The 14334-nt window shown below is 58.4% G+C and overlaps 6 protein-coding genes across 11 annotated transcripts; all 6 read right to left on the reverse strand.

Moving 5' to 3' along the window:
- Nucleotides 1–621: 621 nt before the first annotated feature.
- On the reverse strand, nt 622–2855 carry ABB37_06660 (meiotic recombination protein Spo11; the record flags this gene model as incomplete). The annotated part of the gene is made up of 1 exon (XM_015805004.1): nt 622–2855. The coding sequence occupies exon 1, from the start codon at nt 2704–2706 to the stop codon at nt 622–624; it is 2085 nt and encodes a 694-aa protein (XP_015656297.1). The 5' UTR covers nt 2707–2855.
- A 464-nt stretch (nt 2856–3319) lies between these two features.
- Nucleotides 3320–5499, reverse strand: ABB37_06661 (hypothetical protein; the record flags this gene model as incomplete). The annotated part of the gene is made up of 1 exon (XM_015805005.1): nt 3320–5499. Exon 1 carries the CDS (start codon nt 5285–5287, stop codon nt 3320–3322), a length of 1968 nt encoding a protein of 655 aa, XP_015656298.1. The 5' UTR covers nt 5288–5499.
- A 565-nt stretch (nt 5500–6064) lies between these two features.
- Nucleotides 6065–6548, reverse strand: ABB37_06662 (hypothetical protein; the record flags this gene model as incomplete). The annotated part of the gene is made up of 1 exon (XM_015805006.1): nt 6065–6548. Exon 1 carries the CDS (start codon nt 6383–6385, stop codon nt 6065–6067), a length of 321 nt encoding a protein of 106 aa, XP_015656299.1. The 5' UTR covers nt 6386–6548.
- A 515-nt stretch (nt 6549–7063) lies between these two features.
- Nucleotides 7064–7955, reverse strand: ABB37_06663 (unspecified product; the record flags this gene model as incomplete). Of its 3 annotated transcripts, none has more annotated exons than XM_015805009.1 (1): nt 7064–7955. In XM_015805009.1, the coding sequence occupies exon 1, from the start codon at nt 7742–7744 to the stop codon at nt 7064–7066; it is 681 nt and encodes a 226-aa protein (XP_015656302.1). In that variant the 5' UTR covers nt 7745–7955. The 3 variants fall into 3 exon arrangements, with proteins under 3 accessions (XP_015656302.1, XP_015656301.1, XP_015656300.1); XM_015805008.1 differs by having other exon boundaries at nt 7064–7952; XM_015805007.1 differs by having other exon boundaries at nt 7064–7942.
- Nucleotides 7956–8582: 627 nt separating this feature from the next.
- On the reverse strand, nt 8583–10901 carry ABB37_06664 (hypothetical protein; the record flags this gene model as incomplete). Of its 4 annotated transcripts, none has more annotated exons than XM_015805013.1 (1): nt 8583–10901. In XM_015805013.1, exon 1 carries the CDS (start codon nt 10443–10445, stop codon nt 8583–8585), a length of 1863 nt encoding a protein of 620 aa, XP_015656306.1. In that variant the 5' UTR covers nt 10446–10901. The 4 variants fall into 4 exon arrangements, with proteins under 4 accessions (XP_015656306.1, XP_015656305.1, XP_015656304.1 ...); XM_015805012.1 differs by having other exon boundaries at nt 8583–10899; XM_015805011.1 differs by having other exon boundaries at nt 8583–10879.
- A 1295-nt stretch (nt 10902–12196) lies between these two features.
- ABB37_06665 (putative mitochondrial hypothetical protein) lies at nt 12197–14278 on the reverse strand (the record flags this gene model as incomplete). The annotated part of the gene is made up of 1 exon (XM_015805014.1): nt 12197–14278. The coding sequence occupies exon 1, from the start codon at nt 14051–14053 to the stop codon at nt 12197–12199; it is 1857 nt and encodes a 618-aa protein (XP_015656307.1). The 5' UTR covers nt 14054–14278.
- Nucleotides 14279–14334: the final 56 nt, after the last annotated feature.

Below are 14334 nucleotides of genomic sequence, written 5' to 3' on the forward strand. Positions count from 1 at the left end.
ATATGCGCAACGGTCATTAAGCGCTACTGTCGCTTACATACATATATATATATGTGTGTGTGTGTGTGTAATAGCAGTAATGTAGCTGTTATGGAGGAGGAACAGCGTCATAGCCCAAACAAAGAAGGTGGAGAGAAAGGGAGAAAACAATCAAGACGACAGAGAATCAGCAAGAGAGACGTGACGACTTCTGCGCCCAAGGACTCCACAGTTCTGCTGTCTTGACCGGAGCACCACGCAAGAAGAAACGGCTTCGGTCAGCACCAAAAGTCTCGCCATTAAGGACACGCACACGCTCAATATGCTTCGTTGCTTTCTTCAAACGAGTGAGACTCAAAAAGCGGTGAGCGTACCGCATTCCTCATTCCTGCGCTCCCCACGCTATCCATAGCTGTCTTCTTTCTATTCCATTCTCGATGTACACTTTCTTTTCCTTCTGTTATGAAAAAAAAACTTGAAATAGCAGATGTGGGGACCTTCTGATCCCTGAGCAGCTCCACGAGAAATTCATCTCGCCGCCGCCCGCCCTCTCCAACTTCCCTCCCTCGCCGTTGTGCTTTGCGGCTGCAACACCGGTAAAAGAAATAACAATAATAAAAATAATAAAACGCCTCTAACAGTTCAAATGTACTGGCCCCGCAGAAGCTGCTGCGCAACCCACACGGCAAAGCCGGACGTTGCAGCGGCTGGTCTCGTTGCAGCTCCTTCCCTGTGTTGGGTAGCTGGGGAAGAGAAGGTGCTCGCCGTGCTCGTCGCCACGGAGGCGCCGCCAAACAGGGAGGCAAACGGATGCGTGTAGAGGACTTCCAATTCGCACTTTGCTGCACGGGCGCGCATTTCTTTCGCCTCTCGCAGCCACGCGGATATCGACGCGACCTCGGCGTCATCCGGCGGAAAGATAGCGAAAGGGCTGTCCGCTGGGGTGTCGCTTCCCTCAGCTTCGTTTCTCTGCGATTGTCGATGACTCCTCTTTATCCTCTTCACTGCATGTGTGTTTTCTGCTGCGACTTCAGTGGGCGGGCCGAGCACGTTAGCTGTGGACGATGCGCTGCGCAGTCGTGCCTCGAGTTGCGCTATGATGCTGCTCAGCACGGCGGTGTCGCGCGGTGTGAAAGGCTGCAGGGGTGGTGGCAATGGTGGCCGTGTTCGAACTCCTCTGATGATGCTCGACGCCGTCACTCCTGCGGCGACAGTGGAAAGCGATGAGGCGATGCGCACTGATTGGGGAAGTGTGCCGCCCTCTCTGCTATTCTTTCCACTTTGGCGGTGTTGGGACGCTAGGCCCGAGAGGCAGCCGGTGGCTAGGCGAACATCGCGTCGCGTACGTAGACGGTCTGCTGCAAGAGAGGAATCGCCTTGCTTCTTCAAACTCATGGCATCGGGGTGCGTCTCAGCTGGTTCCAGTGCCGCTTCTGTCGGAGCTTCGTTCCGACTCTGAGTACCGCGGCGACGCGTACGCGACCCCGTGCTATCCCTCGTCTGCTGCGGCGGCTCCGTGCTGCTTTCTACGCGGCGCAGATGCACGGCCCGCACGGCGAACCAGCGCAGGGACGCCACGGCGCAAAAGCGGTTTTCGGGCATCGCGCCGCGGATCAGCGCCTCCGACGGCGACTCCTCTGTGTCTGCGAAAGACGCGGGACCTTTAACGCCGGTGGAGGGCCAGCGATAGGCACTTAAGATCGCCAGTCCATACGGGTTGTAATCCACCAACCCGATCACTACCGCCTGTGGCACGGCAGCGTGCAGGTTGGCGAGCAGGCGATGGGCCGCGTGGGTCGGGAAGCCCTGTGCGGTGAGCAGTACACAGGGCACGAGTCGAGGGAGACCGGAACGAAGAAGATGCACGAAGACGGCGTGCTTCTCAACCACCAGAATGAAGCGTACGTTGGACTTGATCTGAAACCCTGCGGTGTAGGAGGAAGGAGACGCAAGTGGAGGCCCCTCATCTGCCAGCGTGGGTGCACGAGCCGCGGCGGACTCTGCACGAAAGCCACGCAGTGGAGTTGACAAGGTAGCGCACGCCACGTGTTCCGCGTCCAACTCTTCCTCCTCCCTTTCCACCGCGTATTCCTCCTGCTCGACACACGACACCCTCCACTCCGCCTCTACCAACGGCAGCGGCATCCCCTCTCGTGCGAGCGCAGCTCCTTCTAAGCTGGTGCCGCGGTAGCAGATCGCGCCGGCAATGTATCCGCGCCCGCCCGCCATCACGCCCATCAGCTGACGCGGCACCCGCAGCACCCGCGCCAGCTGTTGCACCGTGTGATTCACCGTACTCTGCGAGGGCAGCTCCCGCACGAGGTGGTAGTACACATCGCGGTGGGTTTGCACGGTCCGCTGCTTCACGTTGAAGTAGAGGAGGCGAAGGAGGAGGAGATGGCGTCGGGTGGTGTGCAACGTCCGTAGACGGAGGGGCTTTGAGCTCATCAGCGGCAACAGCAACGGGTTTGATGAGCTTCTCTGAATTGTCGTCTTCTGACCGTTTGGGTTCTCTATTTTTGGTGTCGTCTGCGCCGACGGTTGCGTCGTTGCCGTGAATCCGTCCACCACACCCGTTTCTCCTGCTGCCGCACAGGGAGGAGGCAGTGCGTTATACAGCAGCTCCAGCACGTAAATCTCCATTCGGCGGAGCACCTCCTCTCGCAGCGCTTCCTGGCTGTTGTCCGCCGCCACCGAAGGCGTAATCTCCGCAAAGGTATCTGACATGCGCGCTGCCTGAATGGGAGAAGAAGAAAAGCAGAATGGCCGATGTGAAGAAGAAAATTGTGGCGTTGGACTTACCCGCGAACACGCACCGATAGCGCACACGTCAGCGCCTCCGGCATTCTTCTCTTCTGATGGGTAAAGCGTTCGTCTACCGAAAAAAGAGCGCGGGTAGTGCGCAGTGCAGCGGACCATCGCATTTGAATACCCCAAAAAAAAAAAGAAGAAAAGACCAAGCGAGAGAAAGGAAAGAGAGTCTGCTGTGAAGGGGAGGAGCCTTCTCTTTCTCAGTGTGTGCGCGTCCGCGAGTTCGTATGCGGAGCGTCTCAAAACGAAATCTATCGCAAAAGAACGAGAGGCCAGCACTTGGAGCTTCCGAACAACACGGACGCGGCCCTTTCCGCTGCTGCTTCTCCACCACGACACGCACCAGAGGCACGGTTTCGTTTTCCCTTTCTTTTAACGCCATTTTTTTTTCCTCTGCTCGAAGCAGCAACGCCATTGTAATAACCGAAAGTCGTGTGCATGTGATTCCCTCTCTCTCTCTTTAGATACTCTGTTGCTCCCGTGTTTTGCTGCTCCATTTGTATCTGTAGAGGTAGAGGTCCGCGACCATCTAACGTTCCTCCGGTCGAGGACGTTTGCGCAGCTCACGCTGCCGCTGCGCCCACAGCTTCGACACCGACTGCGAGAAATCCACGTGGATGCGGCAGTCGTCAATGAGAGCCTTCTCCATCTTCTGAAACGCCCGAAAGCACGCTTCCACCGTCTCGAACTCCACAAAGCCGTAGCACAGAGACTGCTTCGTTGTGGCATCGTAGATCACCTCAGCAGACACGACCCGGCCGAACTGGGCGAAGCACATCTCAAGTCCCTCCCCCGTGGTGACCGGGTTTAGCTTGCACACGAAGAGGACGTTCTCGGGGGGCCGCATATCACCCCGTGGGTCGGCCACACCGTTCAGCACGTTCAGCATCAGCGACAACGTCTCGTTCGCCTTCTCTTGGTGCTGCTGCATGAAGAGCCGGCGGCGCTCTTCCAGCTGCTTCGCGGAGAGGCTGCGCGTGTTGGCGAAGGGTGCGTTGGTCCCACGGAGAGTATCGTCATATACGTCATCCTCCTCCTCGGAGCTGAGGTACGCGCCGGCGTAGTGCGGGTTGTAGGTCAGCTCGAGCGAGTCCGCCTCATCGTTGGCGTCGAGCGGAGTCTTCACCGAGACAGAATTGCTGCGCTGCAGAACCACGAACGGCTTTGAGGGGGAGGAGGAACGTGGGCCGCCTGCAGAGCCGCTGCTGTCGCTCCGCAGCAGCGCCGTCGCCGCCGCGACTGTCGTGGGCCGTGTGGCGGCCGAGTACCCCTCCTGCGCCAGGCACGCCTGCACGATCCCGACAAGCCGCCGATGCGCCGCACGCACCGCCGCTGCGGATGCCCAGTAGGCAAAGCACCCCGCCTGCTGCAGCGCCTGACCCACACGCTGCCGCCGCTGATGCGTCTCGGCCGCTGTACCCGCCGCATTCCCCGCAGCGGACAGCCCTGACCACGCCGCCGAGGGAGAGGAAATGTACCTATCGGTGCCGGCGGTGGGCAGCACACGAGCTCGCTTGATGCGTACGATACGCACGGGGCGCGGCCACGCAGCGGCGGGCCGGCCGGCCACCACCACCACAGCGTCGTCGCCGTCGGCCTCCTGGGTGGTCGACACTCCCGCTGCAGATGCGGTGCTGGGCGGAGCGTGAGACGTCGTAGTCGCTACTCCGGTGCTCAAGGGAGTCCGTCGCATACGCTGCAGGACGGCCTCGCCTTCCCTCACGTGACCAATCACGACGTACTGGCTATCTAAGAAGTCCATCGTTCGGTTTGTCAGCGTCAGCCCGAAGCGAAGGGTGGGGGCGGTGATGTCGATGAGCAATCGACCTGCGCCGCACACCGCACAGGGCGACGTAGCACCGCTGGAGGCGGCGGCGGCGAAGAGCGGCTGATACACATCTGCGTGGTGCGCACTATTATTCTCGTTCTTCTTGTTGCCGGCGTGGCTCAGCGAGAGACCGACGCAGCGGCGCCGCTTGCACAGTCGAACTTCGTGTTGGATGGCGAGCTGGAGGGCGTCGTCCTGCTGTTCCACAGGGTCGTTGACAGAAGAAGCAGAAGCGGTAGCCGAGCGCGCCGCCGTCCCGGGAAGCGTCTGCCGTACACTGGCGAGGGAAGACGTTGGATCGCACTGTACTGCCGTCGGGTCCGCAGCTTGCCGCGGCAGTAAAGACCAGAAGCTCTGCACAAGACGCCTTGCTCCACCAGATGGTGCGTTGTGGGCGGCGGAGCTGGGAGGGCGGGGGTGCTCGAGCGCACTTCGAAGATGATCGTAATACACCGGATCCGCTGTCAAGGAGAAAAAGATGGCCACGTCCGGCACGACCTCCGTCGCCACCGCGCCGTTCCAGAACTCCGCGCGGCACAAATTAAGGAAGTTGGCGGAGAGGGCCGGGCAGTCCGCGCCGATGATGTCGATCACCAACGACCCCAGCGATGTCTCCAGCAGCAACCCCGCTGTGGCAACAATGGGCGCGGCACCATCATCACGTTGCATGACTCTCTCGCCCTCTCTTCTTCTTCTTGTTTTATTGTTCTTTTACGCTGAAGCTAACGGCGTAACAGAGAAATAAGGCGACCGCTTCGCTGGTGTGACTTAAATCGACAACGCTGGACGATGATGAAGGCAACCTTTGCTGGTGCGCAGGCCTACTTTAATCCGTTTCAAAACCGAGCCGAAGTGGCTGCTGCTCGTGGGGAGGCTTTTCCTTTTCATTCACAGACGTGCGGGTTGTAGAAGAGGAGGCGAGAGAGAGGCGATAAAGGAACGAAGTGAGAAGTACAGGAGGGAAGGAGCCGATTGCGCTGTCATCCAAACTATCAGAGGCGCCAGTGCCCGTGTGTTCTCACTTGTTTCGTATTGTGTGGTTTTGTGTGCTTGAAATAGCTGCCGTCACGTACGCGACTAGCGAAACTCCGAAGACGGCGCCAACAGTAATACTCGGAAAAAAGGGAAAAAAACAGAAGACGAAAGAAACCAGCTGATAAAAGAGTGTGTTCCGCCGACCCGGCGAAGAAGGCAACGAAACAACGAAGTCAACAGGATGCATAAGGAGGTCACCTTTCCAAAGCAGGCGTCTACCACTCTGTCGGTGGGCCGTTGACGCCGTGGCGGGAGTACAGAAAAAAGAGAAGGCAGTTTGAAGTGCCTGTAAGGGAGCACAAGACAAGTCGACCTGCAGCTGCCGCCGTCGAGTGCACGTAAAGGCACACCTCACAGCCTTACCTCCCCACACAAGCACGCGACTAAATCGAAAAACGAAGAACGCGTGTTTTACGCGGCCCGGATAATGCGCTCCTGCTGCCACGCTTCCTGGCAGGTTGGGCAGGTGCCGTGCGCCTTCTCCCACCGCTCAAAGCAGTGCTGATGAAAGGCGTGCCGGCAGGCGCCAATCACCACCGGGCAGTCGTCGAGCACGGAGTTGCAATTCACGCAGGGGTGACCGAGCGAGCCGTTGCAGACGGCGCACGAGTCCTTCATGATCATCGTCTCCCGCGGCACACTCATGGCGGTGATGTACATGTACTTCGTTTCAATGGGGATGATAACGCCGTCCGTGGCGACCCCACCGCTCGACGTGGCGGGTTGCGACATTGCTGCTGCTGTGGGGAAGGGGGGAGGGATGCTGCGGTGAAGCGATGAATTGTTGTTGCTGCTGCTGCAGCTGTTCTCCTCTTTCGGGAAAAGATAGGTTGCCGATGTGAGATGCAGGTGCTGCTCACTCAGTGCGTGTGTATGTGCTCCGTGGGCGTGGTACTGTCGTGCGCAAAGTAGTCGCAGGCGGAGGAAGAGAACCAATTTAAATAAAGAAGAAAAATGGAAAGGAGAGAGGTCGTCATCGAGGGCAAGTATGCTTGTGTGTTTCGGGGAGGAGACGGCACAGGAAAGGAGGCGCTCCCACCCCCACCCCACCCCCTCCTTGCTTTTTCAGTAGAGGTGCGCGACGAACACATCGGTTGCTTGCATCGCCACAAGGCATCTCAGCAACAACAGAGCGCGGAGAGTGTGGCGTCGCGGCTGCGACTTCATTGCCGCAAATGTTCGCCCATTTAACATGCACAAGAATCTTTCACGTTGGTGCATGACGGAGGCAGAAAAAAAAAAGCGGGCCCCGGCAGATAAAACCGCAAGGCAGGAGGAGAGAGCAACGGGGACTCATGAAAAGTCGTGAACGACAACCGTGGACGGAGAAGAACAACAGAGCGCTCTCCATGCGGCGCTAGTGCCACGCTCCGCAAACACACACACGCACACGCACACCCCGCTCTCTGGTCACTCGTTCAGTGTGATCTTGTGCAGCTGCCACGGGCCCCCGCAGACGGGGCACATGGAGCGCATCTGCAGCCACCGCGACACGCAGTGGTAATGAAAGACGTGGCCGCAGGTGCCCCACGCCACGCAACACTTATCATGCAGATCGGCCAGGGTGGCGGGCGTGGAGTGCGCCGGGCTCGCGGTGCTCCCCGCATGGTGGCCTGTTGAGGCGGTCGCTGGCATCGTTGGGCGAATGTGGAGAGCGCCACTGCTACTACTACTACGACTGCTGCCACTACCTCCAACGACGGCGGCGGCGGTTGGTCCACGAGCAGCAGTAGAAAGAGAAGCTGCGGCTCCAGTGCCCGCGCTCGCCGGTGCGAAAGAGGCCGACGCAGATGTGGTGGCGTGAACCTGCGGGCCCTGCGCCTGACAGCTAATGCACTGATCGGCGAGGTTGCCTTTGCAAATGGCACACACTTTGGTTTGCACGTCCCAGGACCACACCGCCACCGTGTCCCACTGATTCGCCGTGATAGAGCATGGAACGTACTGCGTCGTTGATGAAGATTGTTCTGCTGCTGCTGCTGCTGGTGGTGTCTCATCCTCCATCTCAGAAGGCCTGGTGTTTGGGGAAGAGGTGGAAGTGCAAGGGGACGTCACCGGTGCGGAGGACGAAGTTGCGGTCGAATAGTCCATTTTCCCACAAAGCAAAGAAAACACACAAGAGAAGACCGGCGTTCGTTTTTTCCCGTGAAACTTCGCTCGTGTTATTAGATGCGACGATGTGGGTCGTGTGTGTGTGTGTGTGTGTTGTTGCTGCTGCTGATGATGATGATGTTCTCGAGGCACTACGGAGCTGCTCACGAACAGCAGTGAGATTCGTTACGGCCTTTCTTTTTCCTTCTTCTTGAGAGAATGAGAGAGAAGAAAAATTTGCGGAGGTGCTTTCGGGACAACGCGCTACACGAAAGGGCATGCAGGAAATAAGAAATGTGCTGAACTTCGCACCCCAGCAAGAAGAGGAAAGAAGAGGCGCCCCTCTGAGCCTCCCAGCCGTGCGAACGCAGAAGAGGGAACAAACAAATTAAATAACGATGCCGGCGTGTAAGAGTAGGAACGGTGTCCTTTCAGTGGGTGTTCTCCACCGTTGAAGCCCCCCTCCTACATGAAGAGGATCTCAGCAGACCAGCCGCGATCACGCGCCGAGCTCTTTTTTTTTCCTTTGTCGTTGCTTCTCCGTTACGGTACGATAGGGTAGCTACTCTGTTTGTTTGACCACAGTCTATAGTATCGTACGTGCGATCGGCACGAGAATCTATTGCAAACGGCGTCCGTTCCTCAACAACAGCAACAAAAAAGGGGGGCCACGAAGGTAGCGAAGGAGAGACGAATTATTGAACCATATATATGTGTATGTTGAGGTCAGCACCACTGTCCGTGTGCCTCCCGTGCCTCTATCGCGTGCCCATTCGGACACCTTTCTCCGAGTGGGTGGGTGCTGGAGCAGCCGCTGTGCCCCTTCCGGCAGCTCTTGTCAAAACGATCTGGCTTGCAGCAGCTCGGCTAATTGGTCGCGCGCACGCGTCAGTTGCGTGTTTTGAATTTTGAACTGCTCCAGCGAGATGCACGAGCTACGCTGCTGCTGACGCGCCTCGCCGAGCAGCGCTTCCAGCTGCTGGATGCGGCGATCGCCCTCAACAAGCTGCCGCTTGTGTGCCTCTAGCCCTTCCTCCAGCCGTCCGAGCTGCAGCTCGGCGATGCCGCACGCCCGCTCCTTCGCGTCCAGAGCCTGCTGCCGCACCCGTAGCTGATCCTGGGCCTGTTGGTAACGGTCCTGCAACTGTACATATTTGCGCTGCACCTCCGCCACCTCTGCGTAGGCCTCTTCTCGGGCAGCCTGAACGTCCTGCAGCGCCTGTGCGACGCTCGCCTCCAGGTCGGCCGTGCGTCGCTGTTCCTGTTCGACGGCGCTCTTCCGCTCCTCCTCTGCTGCCGTCACGCGAACCGTGGCGTCGGCCAGCTGCTGCTGCAGTGATGCCAGCTTTCGCGTCTGACTGTCGAAACTAAGGCGGGTCTGCTGAGCCTCCTGCTGTGCCCGGCGCAGCTCCTCCCGTGTCTGGCGCAGCGACGCGTCCTGCGTCGACTTCGCTGCCTCCAACTCCTCGCACCGCACGCGCACGTCGGCCAGGCTGCGCTGCGCCGTCTGCACCTGTCGCTGCGCCTCCACGAGCTGCTGATCGCGGTCACGCTGCAGGCGAGACGTGAGCTGCTCGTATTGCCGCAGTGCGTCATCGCGTTGCAGCTGCAGAGCCGAGACTTCACCGTACAGCCGCTTTACCTCCATCTCGCGTGCCTGTCGAGTCTGTGCCTCGAGCAGCTCCGCGGTGCTCTGCATTCGGACGGAGCCCCCAGTCCCACTACCGTGACCAGACAGGCTCAGGTTCGACGGGTTCGCCGGGTCCCACCGTGCGAGCTGCGCGCGCAGCTTCAGCAGCTCCAACTCCTGCGTGCGGTTCACGCTGCGCAGGTCCTCCAGCACCATGCGATGGCGCTCCTCCACAATGCGCAGGTGTGCCGCGTGATTGTCGCTTGTCTGCCGCAACGCCTGCACCATCTTCGCCCGCAATCGCTCTAGTTCTTGCGACTTGTCCGCGTTTTCTTGCTGAAGCAGCTGCTGCTGCACCTGCTGCACGGCGAGGCCCATCTGGTCCTCGCCTGCCTGCTGTGCGTGCTGCCTCCCCCTGCGCTCGGCGACCTGCAGCGCCTCCTGCGCCTTTGCTGCCTCTTGCTTTGCCGCCTCGAGAGCCTTTTGGAGCGATGAGGCCGCCTCGCTGGCGTGGAGGGCGCTTTGCTTCGCTGCGTTCTCCGCGTCGAGGGCGCGCGTCACCTCCAGGCGCAGACGGACAGTTTCCTCCTGCAGCTCCCTCACCGCCGTCACGTAGCGCTGCACCTCGTCGGAGGACTTGCCCTGCACGCTCTTGACGAGGTCCTCGGCCATGCGCACCGCATTCGCCACGTCCAGCTGATCCCGATTAAACGCGTCCAGCTGGCCTTGCAGCTCCGCCTTCTCCTTCCGCAGCTGATCCACCTCCTCGGTCTTCTCCTGAATAACGGCGTCGTAGCACTGAAGCAAGGGGATGGCGATATCGGGGTCAAGCATCCGCTGTCGCATCTGCTGCACGTCACCCGGCGGCAGCTGGGTGAGCTCGCTAATTTGCTGGTTCAGCCGCATGTTCCACTCGTTGCTGATGTTGAGTCGCTCGAGGAGTTGGTGCACCTCGGCTTGGAGGGCGGCAACGTTGGGGCTTGTAGGAGTGGCGGGACTACTCCCATGGGCCGCACCAGCAGCACCGGCATTTGGCTGCGCTGGGTTAGCATTGCCGGATACCGCTTGCATTTCTTTCCTTATAATATTGTACCGAATATGTGGTAGATGTGCTTTCCTTCGTGTGTGTGTGTGTGTATGAATGGCGCAGGCTCCTCGTGTCACGCAGTTCCGACAAAGCGAGAGAGACGGTTTACAAAACGAGAATGGCTTTCTAATGTATGATGACGAAGAATTTGCAAAAAAAAAAGTGGAGCGTGCTTCTATGTTCCCTTGCTGGAGTGCTTGGGTTTGTGTGTGTACGTGTTCACATGTACGCTGCTGTGTGGATGTGATGAACCACCGCGCGGCCTTTTCCACGTGCTGCGCCGCTCGTCAGGGCCGGGAGTCGTGAAGAGGGAGAGAAACGAGAAAGAAAGAAAAACAAGAATAACGTCGTCGTTTCCCGCCTTATGCCCCTCGCGCCGGCGAAGATATCCGAGCAGCCCGTTTGGGTTCTTTTCTGCTATTATTATCCTCGTCGGGCTCTCCAGCAGTTCCCGATACACACGCGCACCGAGAGAGAAGAAGAGAAATGATGAGCAGAAAGTTGGATTTCAGGTGGATAAGGTGTGCCGGTTGATAGGCCACAGTCGTCTATTTTTTACTATATTTTTTTCCCGCCGGCACGAAGATGGACCGGCAGAAGTTTGAAGGGCAGAAGCGGCGCGCTCTTCTCTCCATTATCCTCCGTTGCTGACCCGGTCCTGCCTTCACGGCGTAAAAGCCACGGTGAAGCACAGGCAGTTCCTGCAGCTGCGCTGGGGACGGGAGAAGCAGCTTCACCGTTTCCTCAAGAGACAGAACTTCCCGGTGAGGGAGGCTGACACGCCAGGCCCTCCGGCACAACGTGTACTAGAATACAACTATTAAAAAAGCAACTTTTTCTGTTTCTTGAAACGATGAGAGGAGCTTACAAAGGTGTGAAGGGACCGTGTACGCAATCTGGTTTAAAGGATGACAAAGAGAGAGAAAAAAGGGAAGACAAAAGGCGGCGCAAAAAGCACGACAAAAACTCTCCAATTCTGAGGAGGGATTTTTTTCGTTGTTGTTCTTTGAAGCGTTCCGCCATCCAACTCAATTTTTAAATAAATAAGAAGAAGAAAAAAGGGAGGCGGCTGGTGTGTTTGCAAATCGGCGAGAAGCGCGTTAGAGGAAAGAAGCAGAAGAGAAACGAAGAAGAGCAGCGGCGCCGTTTCTTTGCGTACGAGAGAGAGCGCAATGATCCTCTTTCTTTTCCTTTCGGCAAAAGAAGGGTTTAAAGCGCGCCTTCACGCCACCCCCTTCTCATCGTACTCCAAGCAAGCCTCAGAACGACCGCCATGCCTGTGCGGCCTTGGTTCGACGTTACAAAGGGAAAAAAAGAGAAAACCGATCAAAGCAGAAAACACTTACATATATACTACACGACGAACACGGAACAAAAAATAACAGCCGCCGTGCAACATCGTATCTTGAGGAGGAAAGACAAAAGAAGGGCGTAGCGGATTGTCCTCTGAGCGTTTGGGGTAAATGGGGGAAAACGGAGGGAGCGCCTAAAGCAATAATTCTGAATCAATACCAATCGAAAGCGCTCCAGCTTCGGGAAAACTGGAAAAGTATGAGCAAATATATATATATATATATATAACAAATGGAACCAAAAGAAAAAGGGAAGCGCTCTCCATCACAGTACGCTGCGAGAAGACACGAGTTCTGCTTGCCGTCATGTGCCAGCGCGTGCAGCCAAACACAAATCGACCACTACACTTGAATGTGTCTTGTCCTTTGGCAACAGGGCCCTATTAGTATTTTCTCTGTCCCGCTGCCTCGTGTTCAGGTCGGAAGAAGTTGTTGTCCATCTTCGCAAAACTGAATTTAAATCGATCTTCGAGTTGCCGCTCCACGTATTGAAAGATAGCATTCGGGATGTCGGTCTGCAGCGCGTTGTACAGCGTCACCACCTCGCCGTGTATGAGCATCGTGAAGGGCGGGGGCACAACACCATCACCGTCCTCCGCGGCGGTGTTACTCCTCGCCTCCTCGTCAGCGTGAGACTGCGCCTTCGACTCTTGCGGAAGGGGGTATCGTGCCTCTTGTATCACTGTACCGCCCATGTTCTGAATACGCTCCGCTGTCAGCATCACAATGCGGCCCGAGGAGAGGGGGAAGTGGTAGCGCTGGCAGTACTCCCACATGAGCCACGTCGTGGCGGGGCTGTAGCGCGTCCCGCGAATACCGTAGCACCGCGACAGCTTCTCTGCAGAGTGCCCAAACGGCCGCGAGAACCGCCCCTCATCGTCGTGGAGCTGCAGGAGGTTGTACATGCGGTCCTCCTCATCCACCTCGCTTCGACGGAGTGTGCGGCTGTCCGCCGCGAACGAAGAGGAAGAAGAGGAACTGCAGCCGCCGTCGGTTTCCCTCGACCCGCTTGGGCTGACGCCGAAACGAGGCATCATGATGTATTGGTCCTCCATCTCTGGTCGGACAGCTGCGTCGAGAACGCGCAAGTCATTTATGGAAACCCAATACGGACACTGCTCCTGCCAGTGAAAGAAAGTGGGCGAATTCGCGAGCGCGTTGGCCCGCTCGCGCGACAGTGGACTGCCTGCGATGGTCAACGGCCTGCACGGTGATGGGCGCGCGGCGGACGACCTCTTTCGGTCGTGCACGTACTTCCGCAGCTCCAGCGCCGTCGCCACACGGAACCGATCGGCCAGCGACGTCTGCTCCAGGTTGAAGACGCAGATCTGCTGGGCCGAGGAGATGGGCAGCACCACGCCCTCGGCGTCTGGCACCTCGACCGCGGACCCAATCGCTTCGAAGGCCTCTTGGGTGCTCCAGACCGGAGACACGAAGTGGCGATCGTGGGCCGCCTCCTGCAACATGGACGCCATCTCGCCAAAATAAAGCGCTCCTTGCAGGTTGACGGGCCTCTGAAGATTGGGCAGTGCCTCCTTCGCGGCGACGCGGCTGCCATCCTGCATGTTGGGCGAATGCAGCGGGGTCGCGGTGTTGCCTTCTGCTGCCTGCAGCTTCTGTCGCGGTATCGGGGCGCTGCGTTGACCCTCCTCGCCCTCCGTCGCAGCGGCAGGCGCGTCGTGCGTCGACGTCGTCGTGGCATACGCTTCGGGGTTCGTCATATCCAGTGCTTGTAGCGCACGATCCTCCAGCAGCTCCTCCTCGCCATGCGACACGAGCAGCTCGGGTGCCGCTTCGTCGTGCGGCGCCGCGTCACGGACAGCTGCGGTGGTTGTTGCCACCGTCTTCTGCACTGCTGCTTCTGCAGCTGCTGCACAGCTCTCTGCGACATCGATCGTCTCCGCCGCGCCGTCGAGTGGTGCGGTCGAGGCTGATGAGTGCGGCCTGGCAAAAAGAGAATTCAGCGCCGCCGTCGCCTGATGCGCGAAGACGTTCTCGTGTGTGCGGGGCCTCGAAAGCGGTTCTTCCGGCGTTGTCGGTGTCTTCTGTCTGTGCTTGGCTGACGGCGCTTTGTTCTCGACGGCGCGCCGTGCCAGGGCGGGGTGAACGCCGGGGGGCGTGGAAGCGGCGCTGAGGAGCACGCGAGAGGCGCGCAGCCACCGCGCCGACGAACCGGTGAGAAAAACGTGCGGTGCGACACCACGTTGGACGCCGCACAAAGCGCAGCGAGAACGCAGCATTTCTCCTTTTTTATTTTTTGCAGGTGTGTGTCTGTGTGTGTGGTTCGTGTTTCTGGAGGTGTGGCGAAGGAAAGAGAGTTAGTTGCCGGTGAGAATTGTCTGGATTAGATGTCTGTCTGATCTGTGTGCTGTCGCTGCTGATGTCGCACGTCGATGTCTCCGTTTGAGAGCAGAGCACACAAGGAGAAAAAACGCAATAAAAAAAACACGGGAGCAACGTAGGTCTGATGGTCGGCGAGACGGAGGCAAAGAAACGGGGCGGGAGAGATACGAAAGGGGGC

This window comes from Leptomonas pyrrhocoris (assembly GCF_001293395.1).
Source record: "Leptomonas pyrrhocoris isolate H10 chromosome Unknown, whole genome shotgun sequence".
NCBI classification, from domain to species: domain Eukaryota; phylum Euglenozoa; class Kinetoplastea; order Trypanosomatida; family Trypanosomatidae; genus Leptomonas; species Leptomonas pyrrhocoris.